General features: G+C 44.9%; 1 protein-coding gene across 1 annotated transcript in view; it reads left to right on the forward strand.

Annotated features, from left to right (window-relative positions):
* The window catches only part of Trim25 (tripartite motif containing 25), a 26900-nt gene extending 21127 nt beyond the window's left edge, over positions 1–5773 (forward strand). The window contains 6 exon segments of the mRNA XM_059271503.1: positions 4094–4117; positions 4446–4547; positions 4627–4725; positions 5241–5584; positions 5587–5745; positions 5747–5773. Of these exon segments, the coding sequence (XP_059127486.1) occupies positions 4094–4117; positions 4446–4547; positions 4627–4725; positions 5241–5584; positions 5587–5745; positions 5747–5773 (755 nt within the window).
* Positions 5774–18015: the final 12242 nt, after the last annotated feature.

Here is an 18015-nt window from a genome sequence, read left to right on the forward strand (position 1 = left end):
ACATGTGGAGCATGTGTGGAGGAGTGTGGACATGTGGCATGTTGTGGGAGGAGTGTGGACATGTGGTGCATGTGTGGAGGAGTGTGGACATGTTGTGCATGTGTGGAGGAGTGTGGACATGTGGTGCATGTGTGGAGGAGTGTGGACATGTGGTGCATGTGTGGAGGAGTGTGGACATGTGGTGCATGTGTGGAGGAGTGTGGACATGTGCATGTGTGGAGGGAGTGTGGACATGTGGTGCATGTGTGGAGGAGTGTGGACATGTGGTGCATGTGTGGAGGAGTGTGGACATGTGCATGTGTGGAGGAGTGTGGACATGTGGTGCATGTGTGGAGGAGTGTGGACATGTGCATGTGTGGAGGAGTGTGGACATGTGCATGTGTGGAGGAGTGTGGACATGTGGACATGTGTGGAGGAGTGTGGACATGTGCATGTGTGGAGGAGTGTGGACATGTGGTGCATGTGTGGAGGAGTGTGGACATGTGGTGCATGTGTGAGGAGTGTGGACATGTGGTGCATGTGTGGAGGAGTGTGGACATGTGGTGCATGTGTGGAGGAGTGTGGACATGTGGTGCATGTGTGGAGGAGTGTGGACATGTGGTGCATGTGTGGAGGAGTGTGGACATGTGGTGCATGTGTGGAGGAGTGTGGACATGTGCATGTGTGGAGGAGTGTGGACATGTGCATGTGTGGAGGAGTGTGGACATGTGCATGTGTGGAGGAGTGTGGACATGTGCATGTGTGGAGGAGTGTGGACATGTGCATGTGTTGGAGGAGTGTGGACATGTGGTGCATGTGTGGAGGAGTGTGGACATATGCATGTGTGGAGGTCAGAATTCAACCTTGGATGCCAATCATTACCTTCCACCTTGTTTGAGACAGGGTCTCTTGTTTGCCATGGCATAAGCCAGGCTCACTGCTGAGAGCTTCCGGAGTCTCCCGTGTCCATGTGCCATCTTGCCGTAAGAGTTCTGGGATTTCAGATGCATGCTGCCCCATCTGGCATTATCTGGGGTCTGAAGATCTGAACTCAGGTCCCTCTGCCCATGGAGCCGTCTCCCCAGCCTCATATTTCTCACTATTTTCCCCTGTTGACCTCTCCCACTGAGCCATAGAAAATGTTTTCCGAATTGTTCCCGCCAGTGAAAATTTGATTCTACCTGTGTACAGTGAGTTGGTTTATTTATAAAGAAGAGTAAACAGTAAGCAGGGCATGGTGGTACATGCCTTTAATCCCAGCATCTGTGAGTTCGAGACCAGCCTGGTCTACATAGTGAGTTCTAGGACAGCCGGGCTATGTAGAGAGACCCTGTATCTTAAAAAAAAAAAAAAAAAAAAAGGAAAGAGAACAATTTGTTTGTTTTTGTTTTGTTTGTTTCATTTTTTTGAGACAGTCCTTTTGTGTAGCTCTGGCTATCCTGGAACTCACTCTGTCTTGTATAATATTAGCTGGACCAACCTTAATATTATACATCCCAGGGGCTCAGGAGAGAGAACTACTAACGGCGAGGACTATTTTCAGGAAATAGAATCTCAGCATACCGAGCTCTATAGTCCACTTGCTTTAATTCCTCTGGCATAACATCCTTTATACACAGCTTCAGTTGCCTGATTTTCTCTCTATACTTATCTATTGCTTCCTCTAAGTTCTATCTTAATTCTCTTGTCTTAATTCTGCCTCATCTAGGTCCTCTTCAGCTTGTTCTTACCCAGCTAGTACTTCCCCATCTGGCTCTTCCTCATCTTCCAGCTCATTCCTCTAGTACTCTCTTCTAGCCCTTCAGTCTAGTTCTTCCCCATCTCAGTTTGTTCCTCTCAAGTTCTTACCCGTCTAGTTCTTCCAATCTCTTTTCTCTTCTCTGTCTTCTTGCCCTGGAAGTCCTGGTATATAAAGCCAGGCTTCCACGAACAAACAGGAGGGGTGATAAGAATCACATTGAGAGGCAATAACCGTTAATTATCATTTGCAACCCCAAAGGGAAGTGACCAGTGGGAAAATGAATTAACTAAAGGCTAAATTTAGGTAATATCTAAGAAGAGGGATCTTATGTGCTCAACTATAGTCTTAAACGTGATTAGTAGAAAATGTTAAGAATCTATAAGTTGCTAAGTCAATGGGAGAAAATAAAACTGTCTTCTTTTTTCCTGTGGCTCTTATCTGTCCAAGCTATCTGCCGTTTTTCTGCAGGGTGGGGGAAAGTGTGCTCCGTCGCTAGGCAACCTGTGTACAGCTAGATGCCTCTGGTGATAGTTAAAGGGAGATCTGGAACTAGAGGTAAGATTTGGGAAAGGAGGAAGTAACAGGTAGCCTGGATGCTTAAGTCTGTTCTTAGAGAGTACAGAGGTATCTCTGATAAGGTACTTTGCTCCATCTGGGGATGGACCTGGCTGGATGGTGCCAATGATGATAATTACAGGGAGGCTTGAACTGGGTTTCTGGCTGAGCATAGCTGTCAGTGCAGAAGGTTATTTAAATATTCCTAGAAGTGGTTAGGTAAGGAGTTAGAGGTCTATAAAGTTAGTAAGGCTGTAAGAAAGGAGGGTCCGAGCTAAATTGTGTAAAGCTATTACTTAACGTCCACCTGACCTAGGTGTTGTCTCCTTGTGGAATTTACCTTACATCAGGAGACTTTCATGTGGACTGTTATTACTGCTAGTCCTTGAAAGTGGCCAAGGGAGATATCTAATTCCAGAGAAAGCCTTTCCTGAGGCTGTTCTCCAAATGCCTGGAATGTGTATGTCCAGAGAGTGATCAGTCCACACTGTTAGCCCTTCTTAGGGAAAAGTCAATTGGGAAAACTATGAAGGCACACATGATTTTCATAACAGAATACAGCTGATATATAACAAGCCAAGTAACACCCAAAACTCCTTGGAATTTGGCTTCCTCTGGAGGAATTCCCTGATCCCTCCAGGTAGTGACTTTGCCATAACCAGCTGAGTTCTTATGATATATTCCTGCAGCCCGCAGCAACTCTGTAAACCAGGCTGGCCTCAAACTCACAGAGATCCACCTGCCTCTGCCTCCCAAGTGCTGGGATTAAAGGCGTGCGCCACCACCGCCTGGAAAAAGAACACTTTTTACACCCCACACCTCAAGCATTAGATTTGACCCTCTTCCCCTCCTCCATTAGGGAGGATGTCATTGTCATTGGGACTGTGGACATGGGGCTGGGGAAGAATAGGATGAATCTCCTTGCCCCTCACATTTGGAAAATAATGACAGTTGAGCCCATGGATGAAGACAAGTAAGGTTCCCATGGGACACACTGGTTGTGAGAACTCTTTATAGCCCTTAAACAAGCAAGCTGTGATTATTTCCCGGAGGTCAGTATGAAAAGGCATCGAGGCGCTCCGCTGTTAGTGGTGTGTGTGCGTGTGTGTGTGTGTGTGTGTGTGTGTGTGTGTGTGTGTGTGAGAGAGAGAGAGAGAGAGAGTGAGAGAGAGAGAGAGAGAGAGAGAGTGAGAGAGAGAGAGAGAGAGAGAGAGAGAGAGAGAGAGAGAGAGAGAGAGAGAGAGAGGACTCTGGGCACACTTTACTGTTTGTTGCTGGTTTCTAGGGTGTGAGGAGTTGTCTTCAGCAAACCACTGATGGGCATCGGTCTCTCTGTGGACTAGAACACCTGGCCACAGAGTGTGCGCTTGGAAGAGCCCTTGGGAAGGCAGGATGTTTTTTAAGCACGATTGTAATACTTAACCCAGACTTTTTTTTTTTCCTGACTTCCTCTTTCTTGCTTGTTTTCTTTTTCTTTTGTAGCATTCTAATCTACCTGTAGTAAAATGCACAGACCCTAAGTGTACAGTTAAATACATTTTTGACAAATGGGTCCCATCTTACCATTATCCAAATCAATGTAAACACTTCCTAGAAAATTCTTTCCTATTTCCTAATAGTCTATACCCCATGACCCTGGTGGGGGTTCCTGTCCTTGTAGATGTGTGTTGCCAGCTCCCCCCTTATATTTCAAGTGAAGCCAGCCTTCCTTAGTTTGCATGAGTCAAATGCATTCTGATGAATGTTCGTTCCTGTGATCTCTTGTGTATAGCAATGTGCTTTCAACTTTCTTAATCCACAAATCTTTTCTTTTTTTAGAGGAAAAGAAGACCAAGAAAGCCTGTAAGTTGTGCATTTGTGTATCTTTTTGTTTCCATGACTTGTTTGAGTCCAGAGCTAAGGTTGAGAGCACCAGTGGACCTGCTTTAACAAGGGCTCTCTACCATGGACCCATTCTTACACATGTGTGCTGTGAAGGCAGGCCGGTCTGAGCAGGGAGAGGGGGCCCATGGTAAATGAGTAAGACAGATAAAGAGCCTTATCTGGACTCCCTGTGTGGCCTTGGCTGGTCAGATGTGTTTGTGGAAGTCATTGTCATAGAAGGGAAGAGAGGTCATCTAGTCCTCTGTAGCATACAGCTGTTTCATGTTGTCCTTCCCTCACCTCTCAGCTGCTGCTCCTGGCCCCAGCCAAAGCTCTTCCCCATCCAGCAAGTTTCCCACCTTTGGAGCTCCTGGAGAGTCAATGGACTTTAAAACAACTGTCCCTGAGGGTGAGTTGTTGTGGTCAAGGGAAGTATCTACCATTTGTCCTGAGCTTGTCGTGAATACCACTCTCTGTTTCTCTTCTAGCCACACCCAAAACCAACACCCCACAGCCAAACTCTGCTGCACTCAAAAATAAGGTCCTAGAAAACTTCTTAGCCAAGTCCAGAGCTGAGCTTATGGAGTGTGAGTAGCTTGGCTGTGTGGATGGAAGAGTGGGTGGGTGGATACATGCATAAATGGGTAGGTGAATGGGTGGCCAGGTAGATGGTTAGGTGGGTGGATGAGTAGACAGATGAATGGGTGGTCAATGGACCAGTGAGTGGGTAGTTGCATGAGTTGATAGATGATGTGTGTATTTGAGTGGGTGTTTGGAGAGATGAATGGTTAGCTGGATGGATGGGTGGGTGGGTGGGTAGATGGATAGGTGTATGTGAATGGGTAGATGGATGGATGGATAGGTGTGTGTATGAGTGGGTAGATGGATAGATGGATGGTTAGATGAGTGGGTGAATTGGGTGGGCGAGTGAATGGATGGATGAATGGATGATGTGTGAATAGATAGATGGATGGGTGTGTGGATGTGTGGATGGGTAGTTGAATGGGTGGATGGATAAAATAAATATATAGATAGGGAAAGTTTTAAAATTGAAAGTACCTTGGGCCTCTTGTCATTGATTCCCTGGGGGATGTTTTCTCAGATTTCGTTAAAGTTGTCTTCGACTACAATACTGCCCACAACAAAGTGGTCCTTTCCGACAACTACACCACCGCTTCTGTGGCTGACGGGCTCCAGCACTACCGGTCACATCCCCAGAGGTTCACCTACTGCTCTCAGGTTCTGGGGCTGCACTGCTATAAAAAAGGCATTCACTACTGGGAGGTGGAGCTGCAGAAGAACAACTTCTGTGGCGTAGGCATCTGCTATGGCAGCATGGAGCGGCAGGGCCCCGAGAGTCGGCTGGGCCGGAACGCCAACTCATGGTGTGTAGAATGGTTTAACAACAAGATCTCTGCCTGGCACAACAACGTGGAGAAAACTCTGCCCCCCACACCAAGACCACGCGAGTCGGTGTACTTCTCAACTGTGACCACGGCTTCGTCATTTTCTTTGCTGTCACAGAAAAGGTCTATCTGATGTACAAGTTCAAGGTGGACTTTACTGAAGCCCTGTACCCAGCCTTCTGGGTGTTCTCTGCGGGTACCCACGCTTTCCATCTGCTCCTCCAAGTAGGCAGGCCACTAGGCCAGCCTCGGACACTTGGACTTACTGGGGAACATCCAAGACTGGTAAAAAAAAAAAACGCTGTAAAGGGGGGGGATTCTACTTGGAGAACTTCTGAGTCCCCAACAGATATGAGATTGGGAGGGGAGCTGGGGAAGAGACAGAGAGAATAAATAGGGGAGATTTGGCTCAGAAAGGGGTGGGGTGACTGTCTACCTCCTGGTGCCCTGAGGGCAGGATGAGTTCCTCCCAGTGTTCTGGGAAATCTCAGGCTGCTAGCCACTGGGGCCAAGCTTCAGAGAGTAAAATCATTAGTGCCTCTGTTGTCTTACAGAAAATCTGTAGCCATGTTTTTTCTCTCTCAGGTGATGGATGTCTACTGTCTGGGGTAGCCTTCAGACCTTTGGGTTTTGATTATGCTCTAGATTTAAAAAAAAAAAAAAAAAAAAAGCCAGGTGCAGCAGTACACGCCTTTAATCCCAGCACTTGGGAGACAGAGGCAGGCAGATCTTTATGAATTCAAGGCCAACCTGGTCTACATAGTGAGTTTCAGGACAGCCAAAGCTACATAGTGCAACCCTGTCTCAAAAAACAATTAACAACAAAAAAAATCCAGTTTTTGAGTTCAGTGTATATATTCTGTCTTTGACACTAGGTGTTGAATCCTAGGGCCTTTCTATGCTCTACTGCCGAGCTTCCTCTCTACTCTGAATTTCCACATAACCCTTCCTCCCAGGAACCTTTTGTAGATAAGGCTTCAAACTCTGATCTGAATCAGCCTGTGTCAATTTTTGTCAAGGTAACCCCGATCCAGGTGAGATGGAGCCTCTCCCTCTCTAAGGGACATCTCAGCAGGGACATGTTGACCATGGCCATGGAGCTGGAGGCCTTTCTTCCCATAACCTGTGCTAGGAGTGGGGGTAGGGAAGCAGAACCTTGGCTGGCTTAATGGGAGCCTGATGGTTCTGCTCTTACTAATGTCTTGCCTTGACATTAGTAAGTCAGCAGTAATTTTCCCCCTCCTCGTGGATTGTAGATACTGGGCTGTGGCTATAAAGGCCACCATTTGCCTTCCGTGGCTACTACAGTTAAGTGGCCAGCCACACCACATTCCCATTCCCTACCGTCATGCAGATGGGCTGTGTGTGGTTGCCGCAGGAGCCATGCTAGATCACCCACTGAGGTGACTACCTGTTGCCTGAGGGACCTGTGGGAGACAACCGTATTCCTGGTTGTCCCTAGCCACAGACTGCAGGCCCAGTGATGAGTCCGAGACCCATCTCCTAACCTGGTCCTTTCTGCTGTCTTCCTCATTTGAGCCAATTGCTGATGCTCATGTAGACCGAACTGTAGGTTAGGAGGACTTTTAAAGATAAGAAAAAAAAAACAAGGAAGGCCCAGCCAGTGGCTGTTTTTTCTGCAGTCTTTCATGCAGTGAAAATAGCCCAGGCCACTAAAGGGCGGGGATGGATGACTGGGATCTCCCCACCCTCCTTCTGTACTGATGTCAAATCCAGAAGCTATGAGGATTTGGCCTCAGAATAACAGGAGTCCAGCTCTCTTTCCTAAGTGGGGAGCTCCCTCCTGTGCCTTCCTATGAAGAGAGGTCACCATAGGGAAGGTAGGGCCCCTAGACCTTTCACATGGATGGATATTTGAGAGCATAACTCATCTCAGATCTTGTAATGGAATTCCAGGACTCTTAGCATTGGCATTCCTGACAGATGCGTGATCTGTGTCCTCTCCCAGAAGAATGTTCTGTTCCCTGGGAGCATCTTTGCAGGGAACATGTCCCTGTAGATGATATGTGGGCTTTGAAAGTTTTTTTCCTTTGCTGAACAAATTCTTGGTGATGCTTCTCCGAATTTGAAGATGCCCAAAAGCATCTTCGCTGAAATTCTGAAACAAAGCCTTGTTTGGAACCAAGTTAGACTTGGGAAACATCTAGGTCTAGAGAAGTAGAATGCCAAGGGTTAACTGAGGGGTCCCGCTTGGGCTCTTCTGCAGAAATGAGACCGACAGCCAAGACTTCCTGTGCAGCTCAGGCTGGGAAGGCATGTGTCTCTCTGTTTATGAAAGAGCCAAGCAGGTAACCAAAGCCCAGAGGTGTTTGGAGTTGTAAGTGGAGGAGTGTACCCTTGCTCTCTGATACCTTTCTGTTTGCAATGGTAAGACCTTACCTTAACCATAAGCGTTTCTGGAATCCAGTACCAGAGGGTCCTAGAATGTTTTTGCACCATCAGGAAGGTAGGAAGATGGAGGATGGCTCTCTTCACCCCTCTTGTCATTCCAGGGTGGAAGAGATGCCTAACACGGGTGACAGGAAAACCCTGGGGCCCTGTGGACATACAGAAATTGCCAGAAACATTGATGTAAAATCCTATCCTAGACCCAGGTGCTGGGTACTGTCTCAGTCACTCTGGCGTGATAAGCTGAAGGTCAAAGTCTTTGTATTATTCAAGACTGGCTGGCTAATCTTTTTAATTACTTGGAGATTGATTTTCAATCTATTACTAATATCGATATGTTATCTTTTACACCATTTACCTCCCTCTCTTGATTTTAATCGATTAGTAATGTTTTAGCTAATGACTTCTTGGACTTAAGTGTTTTAGAGGTGATTCATTATCAAGATAATCATCATAAACAGGGCAAGACTGGCTGTTGTACCTTACTTTGAACACAGGAAGCAGAATTTGGTATCCCCTCTGGATTGAGGTGTGGGTGGAAGATGTTGTCACTCAAGCTGAAATCCACTGATGAGGTACCCACCCCTTGAAAGCTACTGCTCAGGGCCTCTGGGTGCTCAGGTTCCACTCCAGTCTTACGATCCCTTGAAGTCTACCATAGTGTAGTGACGATTTCAGGGAACTTTGGGTAAAAAATGCTCAGAGAGCGGGTGTGTGGGCTTAGCTTCAAGATAGTGCCAGGGCAGGACATTGATGAAAAGTAAGCCCCGCTTGAGTATTGAGTAACCAGCAGGCAGAGGTGGGAGCCCGGGGCTCATTTTCTTATTCTCCCTGCCATTGCATAGACTTGAACATTTCTATCATGAAAAGTTAAATAGTGAAATGGAAAAATGGCCCAGACCAGAGATGGACCCTGTTCATGATCTTTTCTACAAAGGAATAGGTGTCTCAGGACACGTAGATACTTTGTTAGCTATTGAAGGATTTGGCTGGCCTTTGTTCCTGGTTTGGGGGTGTGGGGGGTTGTTAAGTCCTTGGAATTTCCTGAGAGGATGGAGTGTCATTGTTATTTGTCTGCCTTGTGGATCACAGTGGAATTTTTGTCAAGAGAGGAGATGACCCAGGATGGCAGCTAGCCACTCTAAAGCCCAGCTTGATGATTGATCGGAGGTTGGGGCATTGAGCTCCAAGGACCCCTTTAAAGAAGAAGAGAGAACTGGGGTTTGAGGTCAGTCGGAGACCTCTGGGAATCCTGCCGGTAAACGATGGTTCAGTTCCAGCTCTGGTGGAGCCCTGGTGCAACTTCTCTACAGATGAACACATACATGCCTGTGCTTCAGGCTGATGCAGTCTTGTCCTGGACAAGGAAGGACAAGGAAGCTCTGTATTTCAGACCCTTCCAGACCTTGCCCTGTTTGTGTTCCTGTGTGACTGTTTCTGATTCTTTTTATTTCAATAAAGTTCAAATCCTAAATACAGTACTGCCCTGCCATCTGTGCATTCTAGCAAGTGACCAAACGATAGGCAGGTTGCAGCCACTCCCAGGATTTACAGTTAGTCAACAGTGTGTGGAGCCTGAGGCCACCAAAGTGATGCTGGTGTCTGAGGCCACGCAAGGGGGCATTGGGGAACTGTGTCCCTTAACTTGGGGTGCCGTATCTACCTCTTGGTGGCTGGCATGGCCCCTGTGTGCAGTACAGCGGTAGCTACTGAGCAGAGGTAATGGGACCAGCAAACTTGGAGTAAGTCTCACTGGGCAGCCTGCCACACAAAACTACACACTACCTCATCTTAGATTTGTTTCATCACTTACCCTGGGACTACCCACGATGTCAGAGGTCTTTGGAGACGCCACCTCGTCTGTCCCAGAACACTGACATGCAGATAGAAGTCAGAATGGTGATTCAGTTGAAGCAAGCCATGTGTGTGAGTGTGGGAATGTGCCTTGTGAGTGCAGGTGCCCCTTAAAGTCCAGAAGAGAGCTGGGGTGATTGGGAGCCCCACTACCCAGAGGCTGGGGAGAGGAGGAGGAAGCTTAAGTGCTGAACTAGCTCTCCAGCCCCAAAGTTGAGGCTCTGTTTGCAACAGAATTTCATTGAACCCAGGCTTACTTCTCCGTGAAGCTGAGAGTGATCTTAAATTCCTGATCCCCCTGCATCCACCTCCCAAATGCGGGGAACAATTTTAAAGTTGTCTGTGGTCCAGTGGAGTAACCTCTGGCTGCGATTGGGTTACGGTGGAAATAAATGTATGTTAAAATGAAGGGTGAAGTCAGCTTTACTCCACCTGGGAACACAGAAGAAGGTGAATGAGAAGGCTTGCAGCTGGGTATGAGACAGCCAAGCTGATCTGATAAAGAGGAAGGACAGGATTTGGGGGAAAAACAACAAGGCCGGTCTTGGCAGGCTCCAGTTGCCTGGGGAAGCCCCACAACATGCACAAGGCGCTTTGACCTTTCACATATTCTCCTGAGAGATGGAATTGCAACAGACAGAACCATGCATAAGAACACTTTTGAGGAAAGCCTCCACCTATTCCAGGAAGACCATTCCAGAGAGAAGAGAGATTAGAAAAAACTAAGGAAAACTACAGCTACCTCTTGGGACCTATGTCCTGTGGTGGTCGGAATGGCCCATGGTAGTTAAGCATCCTTGCAGCCACAGATAGGTTGTTCCTGCTATACTAGGGACTCAGCTTTGTTTACGTTTGTGGTTTTGATACCCATTCCCTTCTGTAAAGATCATGGGAAGAAATACCCTTGAAAGGGAGACCTGGTTCACCATAATTTCATACAGAAAAAAGGGCCACCCATTTCATGAATATTCAAAAGCAACTTCTTTAAAGGGCTGGCAGAATGGCTCAGAGGGTAAGGGTGTGCTTTCAAGCCTAAATGGCCTGAGTCCAATCCCTGGAACCCATGAGGCAGAAGGAGAGGACTGCCTCCTGCACGTTTGCCCTCTGACCTTTTACATGCACAAGCACTTACAAACTGAATAAATAAATGTCACTGATGTCTTTAAAATCCTCAACACTAAGCAGACTAAGCTGCTTCTCTGTCTTTGGGCAGCTCACTCCAGTCTGTCCTTAAAGTATTCACTTAGCTTAGCTTTGTTTGTTCAGTTCACAGATTGAAAGAGTTTGCAGAAAACTAGAGTTCAATTCCAGCACTAACAGGGCCTCACAAACACCAATATCTCCAGTTTCAGGGAACCAAGGGTGTTCTGGCCCCCATGGGCCTGTGTAAACACATGGTGCACATACATACACTCAGGCGACCACACACACACACACAAATACACACACTCGAATAAATAAATCTTTTTAAAAACAAATACATAAGTCTGAAGAAGAAGAAAAAAAGCTTTTAAGCACAGGCATTAGTAGGGAGAAGGGTCCCTTGAAAAGAACAGGACACACCCAAGACATGGGTGTGAGCTTCTCAGAAGAGCTCTGTGCTTACGTGTCAACAATAGCCAAGTGCATGTTTTTGGTGGCTTCAGAAGCTAGATTGTTCAAAGTGTTTCTAAGGAGCCTATTATTTGTTAGAGCATAGGGTAATCCTGAAGTGTGCTGGGCAGGATTACAACAGAGATAAGACAAAACAGTAAGTCACAGCAAGAAAAGAATCCTTACTATGGGTGTCACAAGGGATTGTAAATGAAGCTTATAATCTTGTTTATGAGAATCTAAGGAAGTTACAGGGCAACTTTTTAGATCAAAACATGCTGGGGTCAGGTGGTGACGGCGCTTGCCTTTAATCCTAACACTTGGGAGGCCAAGGAAGGCAGATCTCTATGAGTTCAATGCCAGCCTGGTTTAAAGAGCAGATTCCAGAACAGCCAGGCCTACACAGAGAAACCCTGTCTCAAAAAATCATTAAAAAAGAAAAAAATGTGTTGGGAGGGCCAGTGAGATGGACCAGTGGGTAAAGGTGCTTGCTGCAAGATTGCCGACCTCATTTAGGTCCCTGGGACCCACATGGCTGGAAACCGACTTCTGTAGCTGGAAGTTTTTCTGTGTTCTGCCTGGTCCCACAGCCACTCGGTTCCAAGTAAATACACAGAGGTTTATATTAATTACAAACCGTATGGCCTATGGCTCAGGCTAGCTAGCTAGCTCTTACAACTTAACCCATTCCTATTAACCTATGTTTTGCCATATGGCTTCATGGCATCATGTTCTCTTACATCTTGCTGCTCTTCTTGGAGGCTCTCAGCAGCTGCCTGATTCCACCCTTCCTCATCTCTATCTTCAGTTTGAATATACTGACTAACCTTGTTTTGCCTCACCATTGGCCAAACAGCTTTATTTATCAACCAATGAGAGCAACACATATTCACAGCGTACAGAAAGACATCACACAGCACTTTTCTGTCTAATCAAAGCAGAAGATTTTTTAACTTCAACATAGTAAAATTATATGTAACAAAACAGTTATCAAGCAAGAATTACAGTTACAATATCTAGTCTATTTGTATTTGGTAAACTTAAATTATAACTATCTAGTCTTCAACTCCATCAAAGACACCAGAAGGATATATTACCTAAGTAAACAGGAAGTGCATTGTAAACAACTTCCAAAATTCTAGAAATGACACAGACAGCTAGCTGCCTGGACAGTCACCCAAAGTTCCTCTGTAATGTTGGAGCATCCGTCTTCAGCCTATAGATCTAGAATCTCTAGCAGACTTTTTAGTGAAGTAAGATATTTGAAGGATTGTCTCACCTATTGGCAAAGTTCATCAGTCGCTTTCCCCTGTATCCTGCAGAGTGTCTGGCAGTATCTTCTGTGAAGCAGAAACTGAAGGACCATCTCTCCTTGTTTTGGCAAAGTTCAGTGGTCACTTTCCTATGGGTCATGTATGTCCAGTTTATAAAACACACTGTCAAGCAGTCCAGGCAAGAGCAGTTTCTTGCCCAAATGGCCAGTTTTCCCAAGAAGAAGAAAAACTCCATATAGAGTCTCTTCAATGCCCATTGATGCTGCCAGGAGCAGACGTGTCTCACTGTCCAGAAAAGTCTTAAGTTTTTAAAACATTTTAAATGCCATATTCTGTAGGTCTTTGAAGTGTTTGAAGATTACCTACTTAATTGAAATATATCTTTATATATCTAAAAAACTTAACTAACATGACTGTAAGTTTGATTATCATAGATGACTATTAATATGTATTTCTTAATTATATATTACAATTTTTTTTTGGTTTTTCGAGATAGGGTTTCTCTGTGTAGCTTTGCTCCTTTCCTGAAACTCACTTGGTAGCCCAGGCTGGCCTTGAACTCACAGAGATCCATCTGCCTCTGCCTCCTGAGTGCTGGGATTAAAGGTGTGCACCACCACTGCTCGGCTACAATTTTTTTTTTTTTTTTTTTTTTTTTTTGGTTTTTTGAGACAGGGTTTCTCTGTGTAGCTTTGTGCCTTTTCCTGGATCTTGTTTTGTAGACCAGGCTGGCCTCGAACTCACAAAGATCCACCTGCCTCTGCCTCCCGAGTGCTGGGATTAAAGGCGTGCGCCACCACCGCCTGGCCCGGCTACAATTTTAAATGAGTTATATAAACATACCTTAAACAATAGAAATATACATATAGTATAACAAAATTAACTTTAAATTTGTATCAGTAAACCAAAATCCATAGCAATGTAAAATATTTCAAACAAGTTGTTGCTTTTAAAATGTAGATTCAATATTCTACCCTTTTATCCTATCATATCTATATCCCCTTTCCTTATTTAGAAAGAGATTGCATTTATAATCAACCCTCATTAAATAAAAATACATTTATAAACAATATTTTGGGAGTTTGGGCATAGCTTTTCATACTACTTCCTGTTGATTAGGGGCATTGCAATCTTACGGAGATCTTGAGAAAATTCAAGATAATGGTCAAGTTCTGGGAAGACTGGCTTAACTTCTGTTGATAGATACCATCTGTCAAGGTTCAGGATGTCTTGCTTGATCAAATCTGATTCATCTTAACCTAGAACAAATCTACAGCCTCTTGCTTCCTATGGAAACAAAAGCAGAGCCTCCCTTCCAAAGCAACATATCCTTAGATCCAAATTTTGAAGTCAAGATATCTTTTTTAAAAGACTTATTTATTTATTATGTATAGTGTTCTGCAAGCATGAATACCTGCGGGCCAGAAGAGGGCACCAGATCTCATTACAGATGGTTGTGAGCCACCATGTGGTTGCTGGGAATTGAACTCAGGACCTTTGGAAGAGCAGCCAGTGCTCTTAACTGCTGAGCCATCTCTCCAGTCCCAAGTCAAGATACTTTAAAATATACATATTGGTTTAACTTAGCAGTCTTTACAATCAAATGTCTTTCTACAGTTAGCTCATTAACAGTCAAAAATTTTAAAGAAAACACAATATACATAATCTAGGCTCTCTGTGTATGTTCCATCTTTATGTGGCTATTTCATTTATATTACTTTTATTGTCTCTTTAAAGACTTTATTTTTTATGGGCTGGAGAGATGGCTCAGAGGTTAAGAGCACTGACTGCTCTTCCAGAGGTCCTGAGTTCAATTCCCAGCAACCACATGGTGGCTCACAACCATCTGTAATGAGATCTGGTGCCCTCTTCTGGACTGCAGTCATATATGCTGTATACGTAATAAATAAATCTTTAAAAAAAAAAAAAAAAAAAAAGACTTTATTTTTTAAAACTTTATTTTCTTTATATAATTTCCTATTCTCATTTCCCTCTCTCTTCCAAGCCTACGTACATTTTTACACATTCCATCTGAATCTGTCTTATTGTGTATCTATAATCCTTTTCTGACCAGGAGAGATTTTAAACTGCTAAGCTTCACAGTGACTTTAGCTGTTGATTCTGCCCCATTCGGTTTCCCAACATGGCGGAGGTACATTTACCACCAGCTCTGGGAGCCATGCTCACTGCCAGATCCGGGAAGCCGTGGGTCTATGTCTCCATCAAGCAGAGTGTAGCCCAGAAACCCTTTTTTTTGTCTGTACTAGAAAAAGCTAAATCCACCCCCACAGAGCACTGCCCAGCTTGGAGATACCTTTGTGTACAGTGGCAGGAATCCACCATGCTGTACTCAAGTTCAAATCCTCAGTGTCTCTGTGCTGTGGTCCGCATGAGAGACACAAACTAGGAAGCTGCTCTTGACTCTGTTTTAGAACCCCATTTTAAAAGCTTTCTCAGGTTTTAGGTGGAAATTCTTGCCCCATGTTGGGTGCCAGGTATAATGAGAACTCCACGGGAATCTGCTTAAAGAGTAAAGGAATTTATTAGGAAAGAAAACTCACTAAAACAGAACAGGAGAATTGTTGCAGAATCCTGGAAGGCTGAGGTACTGTCCCATGCTGTTCTGCCACCCGAGTCTGTCCCACCATCCATGCTCATGAGGGAGAGAAGAGAACTTTCTATGGGCTTCTCTGGTCTTAAGGGTAGCCCGAGGCCACGCCCTAGGGGCTGGTACTTCAAGATTATAGGTAGAACAGTTACCTGCTACATCTCTAGGGGCTGTACTTCAAGGTCATAGGTAGAATAGATATCCACTACATCTCCCCCTTTTGTCTAAATAAGAAAGTTCTAACCTAATACAAAACTATATACAATAGGAATGATTATCAAGTATTGTCCAGGAAAGGGGAAAGGTAATAACATGAACAAAATAGAAATATAACCAACGAGAACGACACCAAGCAAGAAATATATGCTAAAATGTTCAGAAATGTCCAGTCTTCTGACTTCCATGTATGTATCCACCCCCTACACACACACACACACACACACACACACACACTCATCTGTATACACACAGCCTTGACTGCCAAGCAAGACTTATCAAAAAGAAGATGGGTGAGGGGTTGGGGGTGGAAGAGGGGAAGGGAGGAAGAGAGAGAGGAAGGGAAAAGGAAGAGAAGGAGAGAGAGCTCACATGCAGGCAGACAAGAAAAACAAGGGTGTGTGTAGCTCATTTAGCAGGTGCCTGCCCAGCTAGTAAGAGGACTAGGATTCAGTCACCAGAACTAACATGATGGTTAGAGGCCAGTCTGGGCAACTTAAACCCTGTCTTAAAAAAAAAAAAAAAAAAAAAAAAAAAAAAAAAAAAAGACAGTATTTAATCTCAAGCTTAATTTAAAAAAATCTGGTTTGTACCTAGACATCAGAACTCTCTTATCAGAACAAAGCATGTAGACAGACCCCATACATACATGCACACACACAATACACAGGCACACATACAGTATTAGGGGTTAACGAAAAGCTTCCACTATAGGAGTCATTGGTGACATTCATGTAACCCATGAAAAGTATATTTAATTTTACAATAAACTTTTTACAATAACTTTTTTTTTAAAAGATGGGCTTTCATCTGGATGGTGGTGGTACATACCTTTCATCCCAGCACTCAGGAGACAGAGGCAGGTGGGTCTCTGAGCTCGAGGCCAGCCTGGTCTATAGAGCGAGATCCAGGACAGCCAGGGCTCACAGTGAAACCCTAACTGGAAAAACAAAACAACAACAAAAAAGCACAGAAACTAAATTCATAAAATACAAAAATTAATCAATGATTCTTTAACAGAAAAAAAAGAATGATCTTTTTGGGCAGCTCACAAAAGCCTGTAACCCCAGCTCTAAAGAAGCCCTTGTCTGGCTTCCCAGGACACCTGCACAGACCCTCTTACAGCTGTGTATACACAGATGTACAAGCATTGCACATAAATAAAATAAAATCCCTCTAATTTTTTTTTTTAAATATAAGATTGGGGCCGGACGGTGGTGGCTCATGCCTTTAATTCCAGCACTTGGGAGGCAGAGCCAGGAGGATCTCTGTGAGTTCTAACCAGCCTGGTCTACAGAGCAAGATCCAAGATAGGCACCAAAACTACACAGAGAAACTCTGTCTGGAAAAACCAAAAAAAAAAAAAAATTAAAAAAATAAAAATAAAATAATAAATAAATAAATAAATAAATAAAACGTAAGATTGACAGCAATTTCTGCTGTGTTTTTCTCTCGGGATATAAACACGGGTGCGGAAGTGGGAAGTGTCAACTGTGCAGTCTTGCATTGAGTAACACTCCAAGAAATGTAAACAGAAAGTTGGCCTGGTCTTGGAGGGTTGTGACTGCTGCGTAACTTTGAACTTCGTCCTATGAACCCAATGGAAACCTGCCAGTTTCTAGTTCCCGGTTTCTTTCCTGTTTCATAGACCTCATGACAGACTTCTTTAAGGCACACTCTAGCAGCGCAGGGTGGTGACCTCTCATCTGTCACCTGTCTGGAAGGCAGCCAACCAATCAGTAGGTCTGGATGCCACTGTTAGGAGACAGCGGTCTATGGGGGGGGGGGGGGGGAAGAAAAGGGAATTTTAGAAGTGGGAGCTCCCAGCCTCTGGAGACTAAAAGTAGGTGAGAAGTCACTGCTAGCATTCCATTTCATTGCTGTTTGTTCTCCTCTCCCTACCCCCTTGGCTGTATTGGTGTTTGAAACTAGGGGCTTGAACAGGTCAGGCAAGCATGGTCTACTATTGAATGACATCCCCAGGGATATTTTATTTTTGAGACAGAGTCTCACTGATTTTTTTTTTTAGGCAGGACTTGAACTCACTCTGTAGTCCAGGCAGGTCTTGGACTTGTGAACTTCCTGCCTCAGCTTCCAGAGTAGCAGGCATGACAGACAGGCCTCTGCCATCAGACCTGATTCTTCTTTGATTTCTCCCTTCCCATCAGGTAACTCCTACTCCCTGCTGTTAGTGATAGCTGTGGTGTTTGGAATAAGAATGGACCCCATAGGCTCACATATTTGAATGCTTAGTCCACAGGGAGTGGCACTATTTGGGAGGATTAGAAAGATCAGGAGTTGTGTCCTGGTTGGAGGAAGTGTGTCACTGGGGGTGGGCTTTGAGGTTTCAAAAAAGCCCACACTACTACTATTAGGCTCCCTGCCTCTTCCTCTCCCTTTCTCTCTCTCCTTCTCCCTCCCTCCCTCCTCTTCCCCCCCCCCTCCGCCCCCTACTCTGTTTTCAGATCAGGATGTAGCTCTCAGCTACTATTCCAGCCCCATGCTTGGTACCACGCA

The sequence above is a fragment of the Peromyscus eremicus genome, chromosome 8a (assembly GCF_949786415.1).
Source record: "Peromyscus eremicus chromosome 8a, PerEre_H2_v1, whole genome shotgun sequence".
Taxonomy (NCBI): Eukaryota; Metazoa; Chordata; class Mammalia; order Rodentia; family Cricetidae; genus Peromyscus; species Peromyscus eremicus.